The sequence below is a fragment of the Nothobranchius furzeri genome, chromosome 12 (genome assembly GCF_043380555.1).
Source record: "Nothobranchius furzeri strain GRZ-AD chromosome 12, NfurGRZ-RIMD1, whole genome shotgun sequence".
In the NCBI taxonomy this organism is placed as follows: Eukaryota; Metazoa; Chordata; class Actinopteri; order Cyprinodontiformes; family Nothobranchiidae; genus Nothobranchius; species Nothobranchius furzeri.
In genome coordinates this window covers 15,376,440-15,396,890 of record NC_091752.1, presented here as the reverse complement: position 1 = coordinate 15,396,890, position 20,451 = coordinate 15,376,440, and the positions used below count along the sequence as shown (strand labels likewise).

General features: G+C 43.3%; 1 protein-coding gene across 14 annotated transcripts in view; it reads right to left on the bottom strand.

The window, feature by feature from the left end:
• Window positions 1–327: 327 nt before the first annotated feature.
• tacc2 (transforming, acidic coiled-coil containing protein 2) overlaps window positions 328–20,451 on the bottom strand; it is a 59,772-nt gene continuing 39,648 nt past the window's right edge. For 6 of the 14 annotated variants that reach the window (XM_070542337.1, XM_070542343.1, XM_054750193.2 and 3 more), the window contains 17 exons: window positions 18,608–20,018; window positions 18,435–18,470; window positions 17,196–17,253; window positions 16,920–17,112; window positions 16,487–16,536; window positions 16,308–16,417; window positions 15,189–15,342; window positions 13,358–13,504; window positions 12,927–13,019; window positions 12,273–12,332; window positions 8,680–8,826; window positions 8,535–8,611; window positions 5,798–5,841; window positions 2,940–3,100; window positions 2,738–2,844; window positions 696–816; window positions 328–606 (listed from right to left, as the gene is read on the bottom strand). In XM_070542337.1, the coding sequence (XP_070398438.1) occupies window positions 541–606; window positions 696–816; window positions 2,738–2,844; window positions 2,940–3,100; window positions 5,798–5,841; window positions 8,535–8,611; window positions 8,680–8,826; window positions 12,273–12,332; window positions 12,927–13,019; window positions 13,358–13,504; window positions 15,189–15,342; window positions 16,308–16,417; window positions 16,487–16,536; window positions 16,920–17,112; window positions 17,196–17,253; window positions 18,435–18,470; window positions 18,608–20,018 (3,035 nt within the window). In that variant the 3' untranslated portion in view covers window positions 328–540. The remainder of the gene's footprint in view (window positions 607–695; window positions 817–2,737; window positions 2,845–2,939; window positions 3,101–5,797; window positions 5,842–8,534; window positions 8,612–8,679; window positions 8,827–12,272; window positions 12,333–12,926; window positions 13,020–13,357; window positions 13,505–15,188; window positions 15,343–16,307; window positions 16,418–16,486; window positions 16,537–16,919; window positions 17,113–17,195; window positions 17,254–18,434; window positions 18,471–18,607; window positions 20,019–20,451) is intronic. The other 8 variants (XM_070542339.1, XM_070542340.1, XM_070542341.1 and 5 more) reach the window with 8 other exon arrangements.

Here is a 20,451-nt window from a genome sequence, read left to right as displayed (position 1 = left end):
GCAGGACTAGGATACAGTCATCCAAAATGTTTGATTTATATCAATATAAAATCCAAAAATAAAGTTCCACATCCAAAAACAAACAGAAACAATAACAAGTATCTAAATGGTTAAAGGTGAGGCGAAGGTGACAGAATAACTATATCAAACTTTCTACAGTACATTATATACAAACATTAACGTTTCTTACATGCAGGGCTCTAGTTCTGTTAGGTGTATTAACATTTTAATGAATAAATCTAAACATCTGGAAGTCTTTCAAAAATCTATCTTCATCTCGCAGCAAAAGGAGACGCTAACAGGAGGGGGGAACAGTCTTCTCCCTCAGTGGCTGTCATGGCAACATCATAAATTTATCCAACAAACAACGCTTTCACTCTATCACACACAGACACACACACACACACACACTTGTCACTGATATGATAGATTCTCTAAAACTTGAAACCGGACTCCTGATACAGTATGACACACTGACACATCAAAGAATGTACAGAACAGTTAAGGAGGAAGGCAACGGGTTCCCTCGATTTGAGGCTGCTAACTTTTCCCCATCTTGGCGATCAGCTCATCACAGATCTTTGTCAGCTCCTCAATCTCCTTGTTCTGTGAAACAGTTGTTAAAGGTCACAGTTTAAATACATGTGAAGATATTTCTTCCTGTTATTTTGCATCTTTCAAATCCTACAGCTAACCTTTTGCTCCAGCGTGCGCTCCAAGGAGTCCACTTTCATCTGCTCTTTCCTCAGACTGGCCTGGTGGGCCGCCTGCTCCTGCTTGGCCTTGGCTCGCACCTGGGCTATCTCTGAATTGGCCCTGGAAATACAAAATACACAATCAGTTAACTCTGCAGAACCTGTGCAAGGCTGCAAAATCCAAGGAATAATACAGATCCAGAAGTGCAAAAACCAAACCAAAATGTATCCCAATGAATCTCTGAAAAAGGTTAAAGCTCTCATTCACTCGTTATTTCAAGACAATTGCTGTGGTCTCTAGTACAAATCAATGCCTTATACATCATTTTTTTGTGGGGAAAAAGCTCTGGCGCTCGGTTTCAGGAAGTAGAAGTTAGCCGGATGATTGGGGGGAGCTAACGTTAGCTTCTACTAGCGGGTAAGCGATCTGTTTTCTCTTAGCTGCAAAAATCAACACAGCCTTCTACGGTAGCAAACCAAAAGTCCTTGAATGCTAATTTACCATTTGACCTGGATCTCTTTGGCTTTTTCTAATTTCCCCATCTATTTCCTTTTGTTGGCTAATGAAGGAAACAGGAGTAGAAGACTGTTTTCATGTTCAGCCTGCATGTGAAACTCAGTAAACAATCGTATTTCAAGAATAACAAGTGAATGTTATTGGCCGTGGGCAGCTCCTTCAGAGGCAGACTGAGACATCCTGTAAAAACAGAAAGCTACCGTTGGTCATTCATCCCCTCTGCAGTAAGAGAAAAAATCTTCTTTGTCAGCAAAAGCCTAACTAATTTTCACATTATTTCATTATTCCTGTTATTTTTTTAATACATTTAATACTTTGAAGAAAGATGTTCAGCTCTTCCTGCAGATGAATTTTCATCTAAGTAATAAAAAAAATACCCCTATTATACGGATGCCAACAGAATGATGAAGTGGTGGTAGAGGGGCTTGAAGGTCAACTTTACTCATGTTTGTAATACATTTGCAGGGGTCTCTAGTAGGAACGAAGGTCTTGTAAGTCGTGCTCTGGGGAAATAAAAGCTCCATTGGGCCTTTGAGGATGTAGAAGTCAGCTGAAGGAGAAAGTAGCTTCAGACGGTCTTATTTCCTGATATTTGGACATCTCTCCTCTGATTTTATAACAGCGAGGTGACTCAATGTTTTATCTCCACAAATAAAAATAAACAAGCCTGGAGGAGTTCTGCCGTGTGGTGGAGGTTATTTTGCTAATGGTTAGCCTCTACTAGCCGAGACCTTCTCTGCTGTTTCCTGGACTCTGCAGTAAGAGTGTATAACTCCTCAGTTTAACTGGTACTGGCATTATCCTGGTACACAATAACATCAATACAGTACTCAGAAAGTGTTCAATACTTGTGCAATTCTGGATTTACATAGTATGTCTGTGTCCCTTACAGTATGCTGCACTGTTCTGGAAACACATGTGTGTGTGTGTTGCTGTAGAAAGTAAACTATATTCTATTCTAGTCTAGTCTATTCTATTCTATTCTATTCTAACCATTCCCCTCGGGTATCTTCCCTGAGACGCTTCTGCCGGAACCAGAAGCGCGTGATGCTGTAGGTCCAAACATCTCTTGTTGTCTGTGAATTTAAACAGTGTTTTTTCTTTTTGGGACTCTGGTAGTTTGTCCTAAAGTTGAAGTGGTAGCAGCCGGCTGTTTCTACTTCTCTGATATTATTAAGCTGCAAACCACTCACACCAGTGGTGTTCTGTTGCTAAATTTGCGAGCGCATAATGAGGGAAGTGCAGCGGTTTCGGCCAGACCGACAACCGGACGGTTCTATGATTGCTTTCGGTCCAAAAGGTGTCATTGGCCGAGGTTTATAGACAAATGCAAGAGAACCACTTTATGAATTTTTGGTGTTTTTTTATGGTGTTTGCTTTAAGCTAATTTGTTTTCCAAATTTGCTACAGCAGCTTTAACTAACCAACACGAACAAGTAGAATCAGCTAAACTTATTCCAGATGAACAGTCACAGTAATTGTGGACAAAAAAATACACAGTAAGCAGAAATTAAGCACAACTCACTTGTCTAATTTCTCCTCTGCATGAATCTTCAAGGCTTGATATCTCTGCTCCTCTTTGCGCACCCTGGACAGGTACTCTTGAGCACATTTCTTCAATACGTCTTCATTCTGAGGCAAGTGAGAAATCATTTTCAATAGCTTGCCACTAGCTAGTGCTTAGCAGACTTATGAATCCAGTCACAGGCCAGTAATCTTTGTGTGACCTTGCGGAAGCCCTCCAGCACGTCCTTCATCTTCTCGTAACGACGGAACAGGTCTGCCAGAGACTTTTCCACCGAGTTGAGGTCGGCCAGCGCCTGGTCCTTTTCCAAGATGAGCTGCTGGATGGTGTGATGGGAGAGAGACTTCTCCTTCTGGTCATCCTCTGGTGAACAAACAATGTAGAGACATTTGGTCTATTTGCTGAAGATGCTGCTGTAACACAGTTCAAACAACTAACAGACAATCCACTAAACTGACATTTCAGTGAATAAATCACAATGGGTTAGTGGGTTTCAATGGTTTTGTATTATCCACCATCAACTGGATCATTTTCACTGCATGCAAACAAAAACACTTTGAGAAACTAATAAGGAGGCAGAACTTCAAAGCTCCAACTTTTTCTCGACTTCCTTATTAGCTTACAGGTGATCTGCTTGTTTAAGTCACTAAAGCTGCTTGAGGGGCTTTAACAACCTTTAGTCATGCAGATGGAAAAGATTTTAGTATCTCAAACATGTATGAAGTCATACCTATTAAAACAATTAGGCAAGTGACTCAAATCTGAATTCTGTCCTTTTTACCCACAAAACAACAAAAATGTCAAAGCCTGCAGGATGAAATGCAACAAAAAGGACAAACAAAAGTTACTCGACACGGTGAAGAAAGGCAGAGCGTCTGCTCCCCTCCCTGATGGACGGATGAAGAGATGTGAGCGGACACCAACAAGAGAAGTACGGCTCTGCGTTACTCACCTGGCATGCCTGTCAGGGTTATCAAATAGTAAGGATGGGAGCAGAACAGAAAAGAAGGGAGCGTGTTAAGTCAAGCTGGGAGGGTCAAGACACGTGAGAAAGCTGAGTGTTAGACTTGAGCCGAGAGAGAGAGACTTTTCTTTTTCGTGACAGTGCTCTGATGAGGGCAGGAAATTCAATCAGACTGCAGCTCAAACCAAATCTTCAGGGATTTCCTGAAAGTGGATGGACAGTCAGGTCCATAAATATTGGGACATAGACACAATGCTAACATTTTGGCTCTATACACCACCACAATGGATATCAAATGAAACGAACAAGATGTGCTTTAACTGCAGACAGTCAGCTTTTATTTGAGGTATTTACATCCAAATCAGGTGAACGGTGTAGGGATTACAACAGTTTGTTAAGGGACCAAAAGTAATGGGACAGAATAAGAACCATAAATCAAACTTATACATTTCAATACTTGGTTGCAAATCCTTTGCAGTCAATTACAGCCTGAAGTCTGGAACACAGACATCACCAGGCCTCTACTGCAACAGTCTTCAGTTCCTGCTTGTTCCTGGGGCCTTTTCCCTTCAGTTTTGTCTTCAGCAAGTGAAATGCATGCTCAATCGGATTCAGGTCAGGTGACTGACTTGGCCATTGCAAAACAGTCCACTTCTTTCCCTTCAGAAACTCTTTGGTTGCTTTTGCAGTTTGCTTTGGGTCATTGTCCATCTGCACTGTGAAGCGCCGTCCAATGAGTTTGGAGGCATTTGGCTGAATATGAGCAGATAATATTGTCTGAAACACTTCAGAATCCATCGTGCTGCTTTTGTCAGCAGTCACTTCGTCAAAAAATACAAGAGAACCAGTTCCACTGGCAGCCATACATGCCCACGCCATGACACTTCCAGCACCGTGCTTCATTGATGAGGTGATATGCTTAGGATCATGAGCATTTCCTTTCCGTCTCCATACTCTTCTCTTCCCATCACTCTGGTTCAAGTTGATCTTGGTCTCATCTGTCCATAGGATGTTGTTCCAGAACTGTGAAGGCTTTTTTAGATGTTGTTTGGCAAACTCTAATCTGGCCTTCCTGTTTTTGGGCTCACCAATGGTTTACATCTTGTGGTGAACCCTCTGTATTCACACTGGTGGAGTCTTCTCTTGATTGTTGACTTTGACACAGATACACCTACCTCCTGGAGTGTTCTCGATCTGGCCAACTGTTGTGAAGGGTGTTTTCTTCACCAGGGAAAGGATTCTTCGGTCATCCACCACAGTTGTGTTCCGTGGTCTTCCGGGTCTTTTGGTGTTACTGAGCTCACCGGCGCGTTCCTTCTTTTTGAGAATGTTCCAAACTGTTGTTTTGGCCAAGCCTAATGTTTTTGCTATCTCTGATAGGTTTCTTTTGTTTTTTTCAGCCTAATGATGGCTTGCTTCACTGATAGTGACAGCTCTTTGGATCTCATCTTGACAGCTGACAGCAACAGAGTCCTAATGCAGATAGCACACTTGAAATTAACTCTGGACCTTTTATCTGCTCATTATAATTGGGATAATGAGGGAATAACACACACCTGGCCATGGAACAGCTGAGAAGCCAATTGTCCCTTTACTTTTGGTCCCTTAACAAGTGGGAGGCGCATATGCAAACTGTTGTAATTCCAACACCGTTCACCTGATTTGGATGTAAAAACCCTCAAATAAAAGCCGACAGTCTGCAGTTAAAGCAGCTCTTGTTCGTTTCATTTGATGTCCATTGTGGGTGTGTATAGAGCCAAAAATGTTAGCATTGTGTTGATGTCCCAATATTTATGGACTTGACTGTAGGTGAGAGCAGAAAAACGCAGAGTAACTGAAATTTTGTGAACGCATTTCCCTCCAGTGGCGTCGGGATTCAGTTCATGTCAATCAAACGAGCGCAAACAGCACATGGCAAAGCTTGCTTGCTGCAGAAGAAAAAAAAGCTGAAAAATTCTCAATCAGTGGAAATGAATAAGGCCTTGCAAGAATGCATCCAATATACTGAAGTGCAAAATCAAAGTGGCAGAGTTTAGTCAGCAGAATGTGTTGGTTTTTAGGCCAGGAGTGTGCACATAGGATAAAGCTGAACTCACCTATCATCTGAGCAATGGTCTTCTCATATTCAGCAACAATTCTCCTGCAGATGAGAAATAATAAATGCATCAGTCTGTGCATTAGGGGAATCAAGATAGCAGAAAACCAGGGGGATTTATCAATGAGGAAAATGCATTTGTGGATTGAGAAGCTCATCCTCATGATGGTTACCAGCTTGGTAACGGTTTGAACTGCATAGAAAATCCCCGTCACTCCAAAATCCTACAGGTAGTCTCTGATATATGTTCAGTGGGGAATCCTGTATACCGTAAATCCTCTAATACAGGCCTGTATTCAATTAACGGCCGGGTATCATATTTTGGCCGGTGTCGGAGTCAGCGGAGGTGAATAATGGCTGATATTTTATTGTGGCCGGGTGGAATGTGGTAACAAGCAAGTACGGGGGGCGGTTGTGTCATCGTCTCACTTTTGATTTGCCAGTGATAGACCGCGAGGGTAATTTTAACCGTGCGGAGACGAAGAGGAGGCGAAAATTTGATATCAAGTTCAAAGAGAACGTGCGCTGCAGAACACTCTGGGGAGCAGTAGCAGGGGTTGTATGAACTAGTCAACTTCACTATAGTGACTTTTTATGCCTGTCATCGACTAGTCGCTGTCACGTGATAATGACCGGCAAGATGCAGTCCTCGGAAAAGACAGCAGCCTGCTGTCAGCAGGTGACAAGCTCCTGCGTGTCGGGGGGGGGGGGGGGGGGGGGGGCAACGCGCTGTGCCAGAGCGTCGGTACTGACACCCACCGTAAATCGGACATTTAACCAAATTGTGACCTTTTCCCTCTTGCAATTTAACATTCCCCTCACCCCATCCTTACCTTAACCAGCGTGCGCATGCAAAACTCTGATTGTGAACAGACACCATTGAAGGTAATCAGAAGTGAGGAACAGAAAATGAAATAATTATTTTAATGTTTAGAGCAGCAGGAACACTGAGAGGCTGCAGGCGCATCAGTGAGTTTGCGGCCGCTGCGCAGGGGGAGGGGGGAGAGGGCTGAAGCAGAAACTACCGTTGTTAAAAGAAATGTGTTTAACTTTGAAAATGTGGACGCAATTTTAATTGTCAAAAACTCCAGCGAACCATTAGTTCATTTTGCTCAAATAGAAATAGAGGCCTGCCTCTAATACTGGCCCTCCTTCCAATAAAGGCCTGGAGCTTGATGAGCTTGAGTCAAATACAGGCCCGGGCCTGTATTAGAGGATTTACGGTATACTGGCGGCCTTACACTGGCTCCCTGTGCAGTACAGAGCCAGATCTAAGATCCTGCTACTGGTATACGAGGCTTTTCAAGGCACCGCTCCCTCTTATCTGTCAGCACAGACATATCCCATCTCAGCCTCTTTGCTCAGATGAACAGGAGCTGTTGTTGGTCCCATGCTCCGAGTACAGATCGGGGGGGGGGGGGTCGTGCATTCTCGGTTCTGGCTCCAACACCCTCGAACGAGTTGCCTTTGAGTATTAGGCATTAGGCAGGTGCCATCGCTTCTGGGTTTTAAGTCTTGCTTGAGAACTCGTTTTTATGTGATGACGTTTGGGATCACAACACCGTCTTGATGTTTTATCTTTTTTTTCTCTCATTTAACGTGTTTTTATGACTGTTTCATTTGACTTTCTCTTGATGTTTTATGATTGTTTTTGTTTTTGATCTTTCTTTTAATGTTCGACGACACTGTATTTGTTCTTATCGTGTGTTTTGTGGTTGTGTTCAGCACCTTGGTCTATTCATAAGGTCATGGAAGGTGCTTTATAAATAAAACTGAAACTGGTATCACGTTATACCAGTATTGGCATTAGAAAATGTGGGTTTATCGGATATTGGTAAAAAAAATCAGTGTTGACCATCACTGGTGCTACACAAAATAAAGTTTACTTTCTTTACACAACGGTAGTCTGTAGAAGAAAAACTATTTGACATTAGCAGAGAATTGTTGGCAACTTTTTAATGAGTTTTGCTGTTAATGAGTGTGCTGTTCACCCAATAAACAATTTTTACGTACAAATGTTGCTCTGTTTAAAGGGAAACAAACAGGTTTCATTGCCAAGAAGTAATATTTCAAGAACAAAATAATCAACCAAACACAAGTTTCCCTCCTTTTTGTAGATTTGAGCTTCAATTACGTCAACCATAAGCATGAGGACAGAGAAACAAGTGTTTTTGTTTATCCCAGCAGTACATCCCTTGAACTCTGTCTTAAGAGAGCTCAAAGCCTTAATGACTTGGTTAGGTTAAAACAGGTTGCACAAACTAAGTGGATTGATTAGCCCCGACTCCCTCTAGGCCTTTCAGCCCCTCCTTATCCAAAGCACGGTCAGTTAAAGGAGGTAAGCTCTGTCTTATCCATGCTAAAGGAATCAGCTGCACTCACACACACCACCCACTGACAGATAATATGGTTCCATGCTGCTACTATCAGACTTCCCGAGTTTCCAAATGTTGAAGCTGCCGAACATCATCTGTGAGTTTAGGTAACAGATTCTTCTCTGCGGTCCCAAATGACGTCAATTTAAAACGAATAATACATTTAGTTATGAAATCCTGCTGATACAGAGACTTGTTTAGAGGTCTTTACCTGAAGTAGAAAAGTTTTTTTTGACATTTTAAATGAGAAAATAAACATTTAAAAGTCTAAAGGAGATCATTTGTGTCAGAAAATTCACAAGAGATTATTTTGACAGAACCACGATGTCTGTCTCTGATGAAGATGATAACCATCCTTCTCACCTCATCTCCACCACTTCCTGTCGACTCTCCTCATACTTCCTTTGCCACTCTAGAACTTCTTTCTCCTTTGTCACAATCTGTGGAGCATGACAACGTTGTTAAACGAAGTTAGAGATGTTAAACGCACAAACATATTGATAGGAACCTCTTCTCGTGCAATGTCCAGCGACTGGTCCAGATCTCCTGGCAGGTGAGGACTCTCGCTTTCGATGTAGCTGCTGGTGGTGGTGGTCCTGCCGTAGAGGGAGCTCCTGGGCACAGAACTCTCCACTGGAGATGACAAGTCTCTGTGCTGCTTCCAGGAACCAAAGAAAAGGTGGGAAAGGGACGGAAATATGACCAGTTACAAAAACAGACAGGGGGGGATGCCCTCATCCTCGGCCTCATGAGCACATTCAACAGTTTTTCTGAACAACGCCTCGGAATTAAACAATGTGTAATGAGGCAAGCTGGCGATGCTCATGAAGACTCGGTCGGCCACCAAATGCTTGGATGAAACAGTCTTCATTGCTGTATTGGTCATGTGACTGACTGATGCTGGCTCCAGCTGAGCAATGATCGCTGGCTGCTCGCAGTAGCTTGAATGGTTCAAGCAGGACAAAGAAAAGGGAGGGCAGCAGATCATAAAAGTGGATGGGAGACAGGACCTAAACCAGGCAGTAAGGCTTGTATAGTTCGGTTGTTAGTCATTACAACAATATAAACTGACGACGGTAAATTATGGTTGCGCAGTTCCAAATGACAATTAAGCTAAACATCAAGCATACTAGGAGAGACTTTGCATTTATTTGTGACCGTTTTACAGCTCATGGCACCTTCAGCATCATGTATACTCTCCCAGCAAAGGAGTTAGTAGCTCACTGGATTTCAGGAGGATTTACTGAAACTGTGGGGTTTGCAAAGAGCAAGGACACAGTGATCTATTATCAAAGAAACAAGTGTGTCGGGCTCAAGCATTAGCTAGAAAAGACCAGTCCAAGAAATATTCACTTAAATCCTGTCTTGTGGAAATCTCCTCAAAAAAGCCTCCTTTGCAAATTGCAAACAGATTTCTTAAAGAGCAAGTCACCCCCTACCAGAGTCTAACTCCACTCCCACTTCATGTTTGAAAAATGCAACAAATGCTGTTGCCAGGCAGACCGAGAGGGCGGAGCTGCCAGCAAATACACACACACACAGGCTCACGACAGCACTGTGACATCATAATGTACCAGTTTACATCATAGCATACCTCTTAGCCAATAGCGTTGGCAGATTTAAATTCAAATATAGTGCAGAGTTTTACCTGACAACGGCAGAACACTGTCATCTTTAGGCAGAATATTTAAATTTTAACTAAGATGCACTGAAGTGCCAAATTATTGACTACACGTGTCTGTGGCACGATTAGACACTCGTTTATTTAGTTTATCAGAAAAAAAAGTTTATTTGGGGGTGACTTGCTCTTTAAATGCTACTCTGGTTGCCTTGTGGAGTGATAAACTAATATGAATTAATGGGGACAATTTGTGAGTTATTTTTTAGTTCCATGTTCAATACAAAACATGTTCATGAAATTATTGGCTCAAAATCCCTCTCATATAAGGCTTTGCATTCTTTTTATTCATGGCAGTTTCAGTACCTTCCAGAATGAGCCATTTCAGGACTCTGTCACTCTAAGAAAACAAACTGGAGCTGACCACGCCCACCCAACCCCCGCCCAGGCTGCTATAAGCTAAGAAGCTCAGAGTAGAGTCGCTGCTCCTCCAGCAGTAGCGCTCTCTTGCATTTTAAAGGTGGTTCAAAAACGCCCACCCAACCCCCGCCCAGGCTGCTATAAGCTAAGAAGCTCAGAGTAGAGTCGCTGCTCCTCCAGCAGTAGCGCTCTCTTGCATTTTAAAGGTGGTTCAACACAGTTTTTAAACAGCTTTTATGTAAAGCTTGTTTTAGGCACACGATTCCTAAAACTCAGCACTGACAGAAAATGGATTGACGAGTATTTTTTTTCACGTTAGGAGTGTTCATAAAGGTAGTAGAAACCCAGATGGCAGCACAAAAAGATGCAAAGTGAGGCTTGCATTATTTATCCTCTTTAATGTGAATTCAAAAAGTGGTGCAACAAGTTCAACCTTAAAGTCAAACACACATTTTGAACTGAACTATTTAGTTTTAAGTAAAAACTAGAAGACTATACAAAAATCAGATAAACAGTTCAGATTTACTAGAATATGCCATCTAGGTTGTGAAGAGAAGAATTTGCTTTCAAATGAGGTAAAAATTAAAATAATTCAAGCCTCAATGTCCATCAAACTGTTTCAAATAGAGATGCACTAATTCTGGTTTGGAGGGCCAGTTTTGCTGACCTGCCAACATCAATTTCAGCTCATTTTGAATTGCCACAAAGAGAAAGCTCCTATTTTTTCTATTCTAATTTGACAGTTAGGAGTCTGGAACAAAAACTTGCACATTTTGTACGTGTGAATTTCTGCCTCACAGAGGAAATGTCAGAGTTGTTTTGTTCTTGCTGCTTGGTAAAGAAGTGTTCACATAGCCCAAATACAAAAGGTATATCTGATTTTTGAGTTTCAGATTAGTTAATTAACTCATTCGCTGCCAGCCATTTCCTGATCGCTAACGGCCTTTGCTGCCAGCGTTTCTCACCGTTTTTACTGTTTTTTTAAGAGTCACAGAACGTTGTGCGCTAGCATGATGTCGATACCAAAACAACCAAAACAAAGCGGAGACTCGCCTCTTACATCAGGAAGAATCCGTGTGTTTCTAGCATTATCCGTTCCTTCATAATCCGTTGTTGAATTGTGATCGGCAGATGCTTTTCCGGTTCGCGCCTCACTTTTTTTTACAGGAACGGCCCAAAACGATCTCCTAATACATGGATGGTCTGCTTCCTGATCATGTGACGTGTGACGTATGCGGATGTAGATTGGCTTCAGGGCTGAGATGTTTGTTCTCTCAGCGCAGGGGCTCATTTTGATGCTCAAACAGTAAAAAAAATGCTAATGACGAGTTTAGTCGTCATTGGCAGTGAACGGTTGGATCTAAAATGACGACTTTAGTCATCAATGGCAGTGAATGAGTTAAACACCAATTAAGCCAATCATGCTTTACAGTTAGCTTTAAAGTGACAATGTGTATTTTCCCTGGCAATAGGGGGCAGTACATACCTAAATCAATGCAAGCAAGCAGTAATTTTGTGGTCAAGTAAGACCTTACCAACAGATGCCCATTAGGGTCAAAAATCCCTGGGAGCGCAACCTCCAGCAAAATGACGTACAGATACTTGTTTTCAGTGAAGAGGTGAATGTTTAGGCCAACAAGGTTTAGGAATGGGGAAAATTTTGTAATCATTTGTAACAAATCAGTAAATACATTCTGGCCTCACGGGCTTCCATAGAAGGAAACATGGTGTCTAATTTTGCGTCACCTAGAGACTTAGACCTACTTCCATGTATTTTAGACACGATTGTTATGGTTATATGTTACGAAGCTGGGATTAACTGTAAAAACTACACATTGTCTCTTTAAACAAGTCAGTTTCTGCAGTTTAACAATAAATTTGAATCACTGAACATGAGTACATAAACGTCATTATAATTTCAAACAATGAAGTTGTGAATCTTTGCTAACAGGAACACGGGGAAAACAGAACATTGGGTTTATGACCCAATAACTGGACTCCACAGTAACTAACACTGCACTATTAGATAAGAACAAACCACAAGGGGACTGTGCTACTCTTACTTTGAGTAAGGGTGAACCGTTGATATTCCACCGCCGTGTGCTGGGTTTCTTGAGTCGAGACTGTAAAACGTACGGGACAACATGACACACGGAAGGATAGAGTGCTGAAAAGCTTCCGCCTTACTCCGACACCTAGTTTTTCTGTCTGAGGCTGTTCCCAAGGCTGCACTTAAAATAGCAACCTAATTTGAATCCTAACACCTTACAGCTTTTATAATAATCTACCATAAAACTGATGTTTAGTAATGTTAAGTTTAGGAAAAGGACAAATCAGAAAATCATAATGTAACTGGGGATTTGCAGCAAAATATTGCAAAACATCAAATATTTCACTGAAGTTGCTAATTTAAGGTTGATTGCGTGACATCCCCGGCCACATTCATGCTGATAGAAGCCTCTCATGCATGCTGCCCATCATGCACAGCAAAAGTAAGATACCCAGGAGGTCCAATACTCCGTTTCTGAATCAACCTGGAGCTTAAAGCCATGTTAGAGCTAGGTGCAGGGACGCCAAGGATGCCAGGATTGTGGATGTTGTGCTACAACCACTAGGTTTAAATAAGGCTTCACACAACATTGCGTAATCACTCATTCAAGAAGGCTAGAACACACACACACACGCTTGAGCAGGTGCAGGCTGATCCAGCGCAGTACCTGAGGGGTTACAGTGGAGAGGGAGGGGCACTGAGAGATGTTTTGGGCTACTTGCAGAGCCTCAAGTCTCAGGGCAGCAAGCACCAGCTCCTCCTTTGCCGCACACACGCGGCCAAATTTCAGAGGGAAGGGGGTAAAGGAAGGAAGCCCGAAGGTGAGATAGGAAACAAGGGGAAACATATAGAGACTTGAAATGAGTGCACACACTTGCTGCTGTCTGCATTTTACCCACCGTTAATCTATTTGATGCAGCAAGCTAAAAAAAATGCAACTCAGGGAAGGAAATGTGAAATTTAAAAGGAAAATGCAAGATGGAACAAAGTGAAAATATTAGAAGTGATGTCCAGACAAAAACACACATATCACAACCACGACACCCCCAGAGTCACCACCTGTGAGGTTTATCAAGGTGGGGGCGTGTGTCAACACACCTGTAGTTTTTGGGCGAATGCGGTTGGGTTGGTCTCAGCCAGGTCAGGCTCCAGGTACTGCAGGGGGGCGTCGCACTCAGACAGCCTGTCTAATGGGGGCATGGTGTGGGCCGGTGAAGGGGCCTCCGTAGGGCCTTGGCTAGAGGGCTACAAGGGGCACCAGGAAAGGTGGGCAGAGGGTGGAGGGGAGGAGGTGGGGGGGGGTTGGGGGGGGACAGCATGGCAAAGCAAGCGCTGAGTGTTTGAGTGGCAGCATCGGGAGCTGATTCACCGACTGAGACAGAGCGGATATAGGGTCTGAGACATGGCCTGTGCGAAAGCACCTGTTACCCCGTTTGTGAGTAAACAATAACACAATGTAAAACATGGAAAAATAAAAAATGACACATAGGGAGCCTAAGCCTCCTCCCTTTCCGTTTGGCTCACGGGTCCCCGGAAGAAGGAAAAAACGAATGCAAGTCAACGGGGTTAAAAACGTTATTTTCTAATCCGCTCTGCCTTACGCCCTGGATCACACACACATGTTATACTTCTATTTAAATGAAAACTAATGATGGGTGTTTTGAACTCGCCTGTCACTTTGAGATTTGTCAGCTTGTAGAAGTTTGTAATTAGCATGACTACAAATCAGACATCGGGACGTCGCATAAATGACGTCACCACATAATCTTCTCTCCGCTAGCGTCGCTGCCACTTGCCACATATTTGTGGCGGTTCTTTCCTCCTGAAGGAAGGATTTGAAGTTCACTGAACATACAACCATTTCCCCTCAGTTTTCTCCGTGTCTGGTTCAATGACTTTGTGAAGCGCATTTGTAGTCCTGGACTTGTTTTCACACTAAACCTAAAATAGCGTTCCCACCCGTTAGAAAATAATCGCTTTCTTGGTGTCAAAATGCGTCTTTAAAATTCACGGACATCATATGTGAAATCCACGGAACAAAACAAGCAGAATTAGAAAAATGCATTTTAGCCCCGCTGACTTGCTGAGACCATGGTTCTCGACCAGAAAAGGGTGGCTTGCACACTCCGGGTCGGGGGAGAGGTCCTACCTCAAGTGGAGGAGTTTAAGTATCTCGGGGTCTTGTTCACGAGTGAGGGTAGGAGGGATCGGGAGATCGACAGGCGGATTGGTTCAGCATCTGCAGTCATGCGGACGCTGAGCCGATCTGTTGTGGTGAAGAGGGAGCTGAGCCAGAAAGCCAGGCTCTCGATTTACCGGTCGATCTACGTCCCAATCCTCACCTATGGTCATGAGCTTTGGGCAATGACCGAAAGAACGAGATTGCGGATACAAGCGGCCGAAATGAGTTTCCTCCGTAGGGTGGCAGGGCTCAGCCTTAGAGATAGGGTGAGGAGCTCGGACATTCGGGAGGGACTCGGAGTAGAACCGCTGCTCCTCCGGATCGAAAGGAGCCAACTGAGGTGGTTTGGGCATCTGGTCAGGATGCCTCCAGGACGCCTCCCCAGAGAGGTGTTTCAGGCATGTCCTGCCGGCAGGAGGCCCCCGGGTCGACCCAGGACACGTTGGAGAGGTTACATCTCCAATCTGGTCAGGGAACGCCTTGGGGTCCTGCCGGAGGAGCTGGTGGAGAAGGCCGGGGAGAGGACGGTCTGGAGATCCCTAGTTGGGATGCTGCCCCCACGACCCGGACCCGGACCCGGATAAGCGGAGGAAGACGGCGACGACTTGCATTCATTCTGTCGTTCTTCCATGGACCCGTGGTCCGGAAGTAGATGGGCGTGACTTAGGCTCCTATTCTCCTAAACATGATGAGCGGAAAGACATGAAGCATCTGTCGGGCGGGTGTATTTGTAGACGTTTGGCTCACCTGCTCATCCCTCTCGGTGCTCTGTGTTCGGCTGAGCACCTCGTTTTCTCTTTTCCTGCCTTTGTCCGCAGCACAGCCTTCAGGACCGGGCCGGGAACTTAACACCGGCGTCTTCATCCCCGCAGATATCTGAGCCTCAATCTCTTCAAAGCTCCTGCAGGGGATGAGAGGAGTCGGTTAATGACCAGACATTGCCATTATGTTGTGTGTGTGATGGCTTTAGAGGTGCAATAAGTAAGAATGACATCCTGTGGTCAAATTTGGGTACTGCACTTTATGTATCAAAACAAACGAGTCTACTCTTGCAAACTGTTAATTAGCTAACCCTAAATCAAAATAAACCAGCCTTGTCACAAATCTTTTTTTTTTTTTGGAAAAAGAAACATATTTTTCTTCATTTAACAGCAACAAATTTTGGCATTTTAGCAATTTAGAAGAAAGTTTGATAAACAAAACACTAAACACTGAAAAAGTGGACCAAAGATTTTACAAATAAAATGTATCAATTGTTATTTTGTTATTTAATGGACAAACTAGACTTTTGTCTTTGTTTCAGGTCATATTTTTCACCATAGCATAAAGTAGCACTTGTTGCCGTGACGTAACAGAGTACAGTTCTGTTCCAAATGCTGTCCTTGTACACTTGTACTTGGTAGTACGGATTTTCTGCTGTACTTACCAAGAACGTACTTGACAAGTCCAACAGAACTTACTTGCATACTTGACAAACGGCCAAAGACTAAATGTTCATCTTTGGACGTTTTAAAAGGAGAAAAACTGGCAACCCCTCAGCCAACTGACAAGGAAATCTGTTTCAATGGAACCTTCCTTTGACATGACTGAGGCGTTAGACTGTTTTGTGATTATTTCGCAATAAAGTTCTTACTTTTTGCATCTTTAAGGTCAAGGAACATCTTATTTCCTGAGACCTCTGATCCTTTGCACTTAGATTTAAGTTGTTGTCTTTCAACAACTTTAGGTCACTTATTCACTAGTAGGAGTAGCCCCTATAGCTCTCTATCATCGTCACAATGCTGTCGAACAAAAACATGAATTAATATGAATCTGAAGAAGAAACCCACTTGCACTAAGAGCTGTGAGTCACTCAGTGTGTCTTACCCAGTGCACGGGGAGCTGGGCTCAGATCCATGAGCACATGTAGTTTTGGTTAAGTTGTCAGACACCGGATCCAAATTCAAGTACAAAGATGGCTTCTTCACAGAAAGCAGCTAGGAGACAAAAACAACATGTGAAATATCAAAAACTGTAAAAATCCATAAAAGACGTTAAATACTTACAGGAGACGAAGAGCCAATCTTCTCCATGTACTCAATTTCATAATCTTGCACTAAGAGAAATAAAACTAAGAATTAGATTTAGCATGAAAGGCTGAGAAACACATCTGATCATTGTTGTGACGGTGTCAGAGGCTCGGGCAGGGCTGTTTGCTCTCTGTGTCATCTCCGACCCAGATGGGCTGAGCCAGACAGCCTCTGGGAAGAGGTGGCTCTCCTGGCAGGTCAGAGGACAGTTCAGAAGTGGGCCAACAAGCTTTTGTTACCACAAGCAAAACAATAAAATCAATCACACTGCTCTGCAAAATAACTGGTAAAGAAACAAGCGGACATGAATCCAAACACAAGCTTTGAATTTCTATGAGTGTGTCTTGTTCTGGAATGCTTTGATGTTGTGTGAACGCAGGTGGACGGGAGAACAAAGAGCCGGATTCACCTGGAGCCTCCTGAGGAAGACTGTTCTCGTTAACAAAAGATGTGATGTCACAGGGCTCGGGGAAGTCGTGGTGAGCGGCGTTCAAATCCGAGTCCACGTCATGCCGGACTGTCCACTTGTGATTGGTGGAGGAGGCCAACTTCTCCTCGTCTGTGGCGTGATCTTCCTGGGAATGAAGGGATTCATCTGGATCCTGCAGGGCAGGAAAAAGGAATTTGACTCAGATGAAGGAGAATCAAAGGAAATGAATAAAAGTCGGCAGCTTTAGAGACTCACCTGGCATGTTACAGACGATGGTGATTTCTTTGGTGACCTCTTCACTCTGAAAGTATTACTGGAAGAAACAAAAACGTGAACAGACATATTTATCAGACCAAGCGCCCCACTGAAAGACACCAATTATTACTGATTAAGTGTTTAATTAAAATGTGAAACTGCTCTGTCTGTCAAAGGATGACAAGAATGACACAGAAATGTTTAAAACAAAGATTAAATTCAGTGATAAAAGGGTATTATGAGCACTTTATTTTTAATATTTTGATTAAGTAACAGCTTTTGTTCAACAATTTGTAAACACACTCCTTTTGTTCCATCTGAGAGGGTTTTTATGTGTTTACAAACGGCAGAAAAACATCCAGTTTTACTCTATTTTGTGCAGGATTTGTCTTTTGTTTATCTATAAATGTCACATCTTAATCATTATTTTTTTTAGCTTTTTTTATTGTGCTTGTGAGCCTTTATTCTTTCTTTCTTGTACCTGAATTGATTTGACACCAACTCATAAAAGAAGAAAATAACTATTTCAGCAGTAGCCATTAATGACCACCAGAGGGAGCTCAAACAAGTCTTTAGCCTCAGTTGGACATAATCAGGAGATGAAGTAAAGCATTTTTACCGCTTCTTATCTCCTCCAGGATTGATCATTATTTATTTTTTTCCCTGTTCTTCCTTTTTGCTTGTCAAGTTACTTAAAAAGCACCTCCAGGATTACAAACAATAAACAAATCACATCCTAACAGCCTTGAAACCCTTTCTCGTGGATATTTTTGAATGTTTCTTTTAAAATAATTAATTATTTTGAACTTTCTCATCCATCATATTTATTTTCATTTGCTTAAGATGTTTAAGAACTTCTTAAGGTCATAAAAGAAAAAGATCTTGAGAAAATCAGAACAATCTAGTGATTTTTTTACTACACTACATGACGATTATGATGCACTTATGAATCCTACAAGTTATGCCTCAATTTCTTTTAAATAACATTAAAAGTAAAAGCAAATTTTCCAATCTAAGCCACAACTGCTGCATGAAGTGATCTAAAATGTTGTTTTGCTGAGTCATGTTAGAGTAAAGAGTTGAATGGTTTGATTATTCGGGCTGAGGATTTTGTTTGGTAGTGAGCTTGGAAGGATTATGACGTCTGTTATTAGGAAAAGGGACAACATGCTGCTTTTAATGGAGCCACGTGGAATTATGGGTCACAAATGTAGATGGCAGAGTTGTCCTTGTACTTACAACATACAACAAAGAGAGGACATGCCCCTGGACTTCCTGTGACATATGAGAATACACACACACACACAGGTGACAGAGACAAGAGGACACTGGAAGGACAAACTGCTGGAGCACAAACTATCAGAAAAGCTTCACGGGGACCCCGCCTTTGACGGAATTCAACGTGAACTTACGATTTTATCGGTGTTTTCTTCTTCTTGGCAGGCCTGTTCTGGTTTTGGTCCACCAGTTCCCCGATGTTGTCGTTTTCATTGTCACAGTCGTTGGGCGACATTTCAAAGGAAGCGGAGGCCTTGGGAGGGGAGCTGGACATCTTGTTGGAGGATCTGAAAGGGTTGACGGAGTCGTCGAAGTTGTCGGGGTCGTAGTTGTACGATGGTCTGGATAATTTGGGGGAGCTGGAGATGCCTTTTTTTGAAGAGAACGGATTGAAGTTTGGGTCCTCCCACTTATCAGGGTCATAGTTGTATGACGCTGCAGGAATGGTGATTTCATCCTCGCTGCTCCCGTGAGGTGGAGGAGGATTGTTGTCCAGCTGCTCCGTCTGAGCTGGAGGGGGCTTCTTCAGCCCCAGCTTTGGTTTCCTCAGCGGCATCTTGGCTCTAGGCTTCTTGCCCACCTTTTTAAGTGGAGGAGAAGCCTGATGTGATGCCTCTGGGTTTTCCTCTGAGTAGTCAAACTCCAGTCTTACCGGCTGACGCTTGGGTAAAATAGGTTGCTCCTCAGGGTTGTTGACTGGTGCTTCTACAGGAGCTGGGGGAGAAAGCTGCTGTGATTCCAACGCAGGTACAGGAGGACTCTCTGGGGGGCTAGATGTGGGGCCACAAACAGGACTTTTACGACCCAGAACAGGGGAATTGGCAATTTTACTACCTCCAGTCCGGAAGGGGTCGATGCTTTCAAAATTGTTTGGATCCCATTTGTATGAGGCACTAGGAGGGATAGGAGAGGTGTCCTTGTTTGTTAGACTAGCCGGCTGAGAGCTTTCCTCTTGGCACAAGGGTAATGCAGGGACACCATAGCTCTCCTCCTGGCAGGTATGATTTGTTTCCTCAGGTAGAGGAGGAGGAGTTTCCACTTGACTCTTCTGTGGTTTTTCAAGAGTCCCTCCAAGGCTTGGAGTAGCGGAGCCTTCCTCTGTTTCCTCCTGAGGCTGCAGGGGGCTGGCAGTTTGAGGCTTTGCCCGCTTCTTGATTTCTGGAGTGCTGCTGGATGAGGCTGGCTTCGAGCTCTCGGGGTTGGAGTTCTGCCTGAGGAGGGGCTTCTTCTTCACAGACCCTGGACGGACTTTCTTGGGCCTGCGAAGCGTACCCGGGGCACTCTCTGTGCCTACGCTGAAGGATTCAGAATGTGGACGGAAGCCTTCTGACACGGATCCATCCAACAGCTCAGTGCTGTCTAGCTCTCCTCCCTGGAGGCTGAGAGAACGGGTCAGACACGCTGGTTCTACGGCACAAACGTCTATGTTATAGGAGCCGCTAGCAGCTATGGGCTTGTTCTCGTCAAAAACAGTGGTAGGAGAGCAGCGAGCCGGATTGGCTTCGGTAACGTCTGTTGTAAGGTCACTCACTGAACTGGTGGCATCTGCAAAAATAAGGAAAAAGATGAATGTAGAACTTGTTTAATCTCCTCTGATTAATTTGTGTAGATTGTCCGTCATCCAGGACGCGGCTGTCTCGAAGGTTTAGCTGGAGCAACTGGACTTTTCTTGTTTTCCGCAAAGACATTTCGCATCTCATCCAAGAATCTTCTGCAGTTCATTCTAACCCTAACCCTTCAAGGACCATAAAAATCCAGTTGTTCCAGTTAAACCTTCAAGATAATCTGGTTAAATATAAATGTTTTTAATCAAAATATAACCAAAATAGCCAAGTCCTTTGAGATAATTTCAAATGGCACAAAATAATAAGTCCAATCAATTAAATGTATCACATTTGTATTTTTCACTTTTAATTTAAAAAAAGTCGTACTGCTGAAACTCAAAAAATGAGAATATGGTGCAAAAGTCCATTTATTT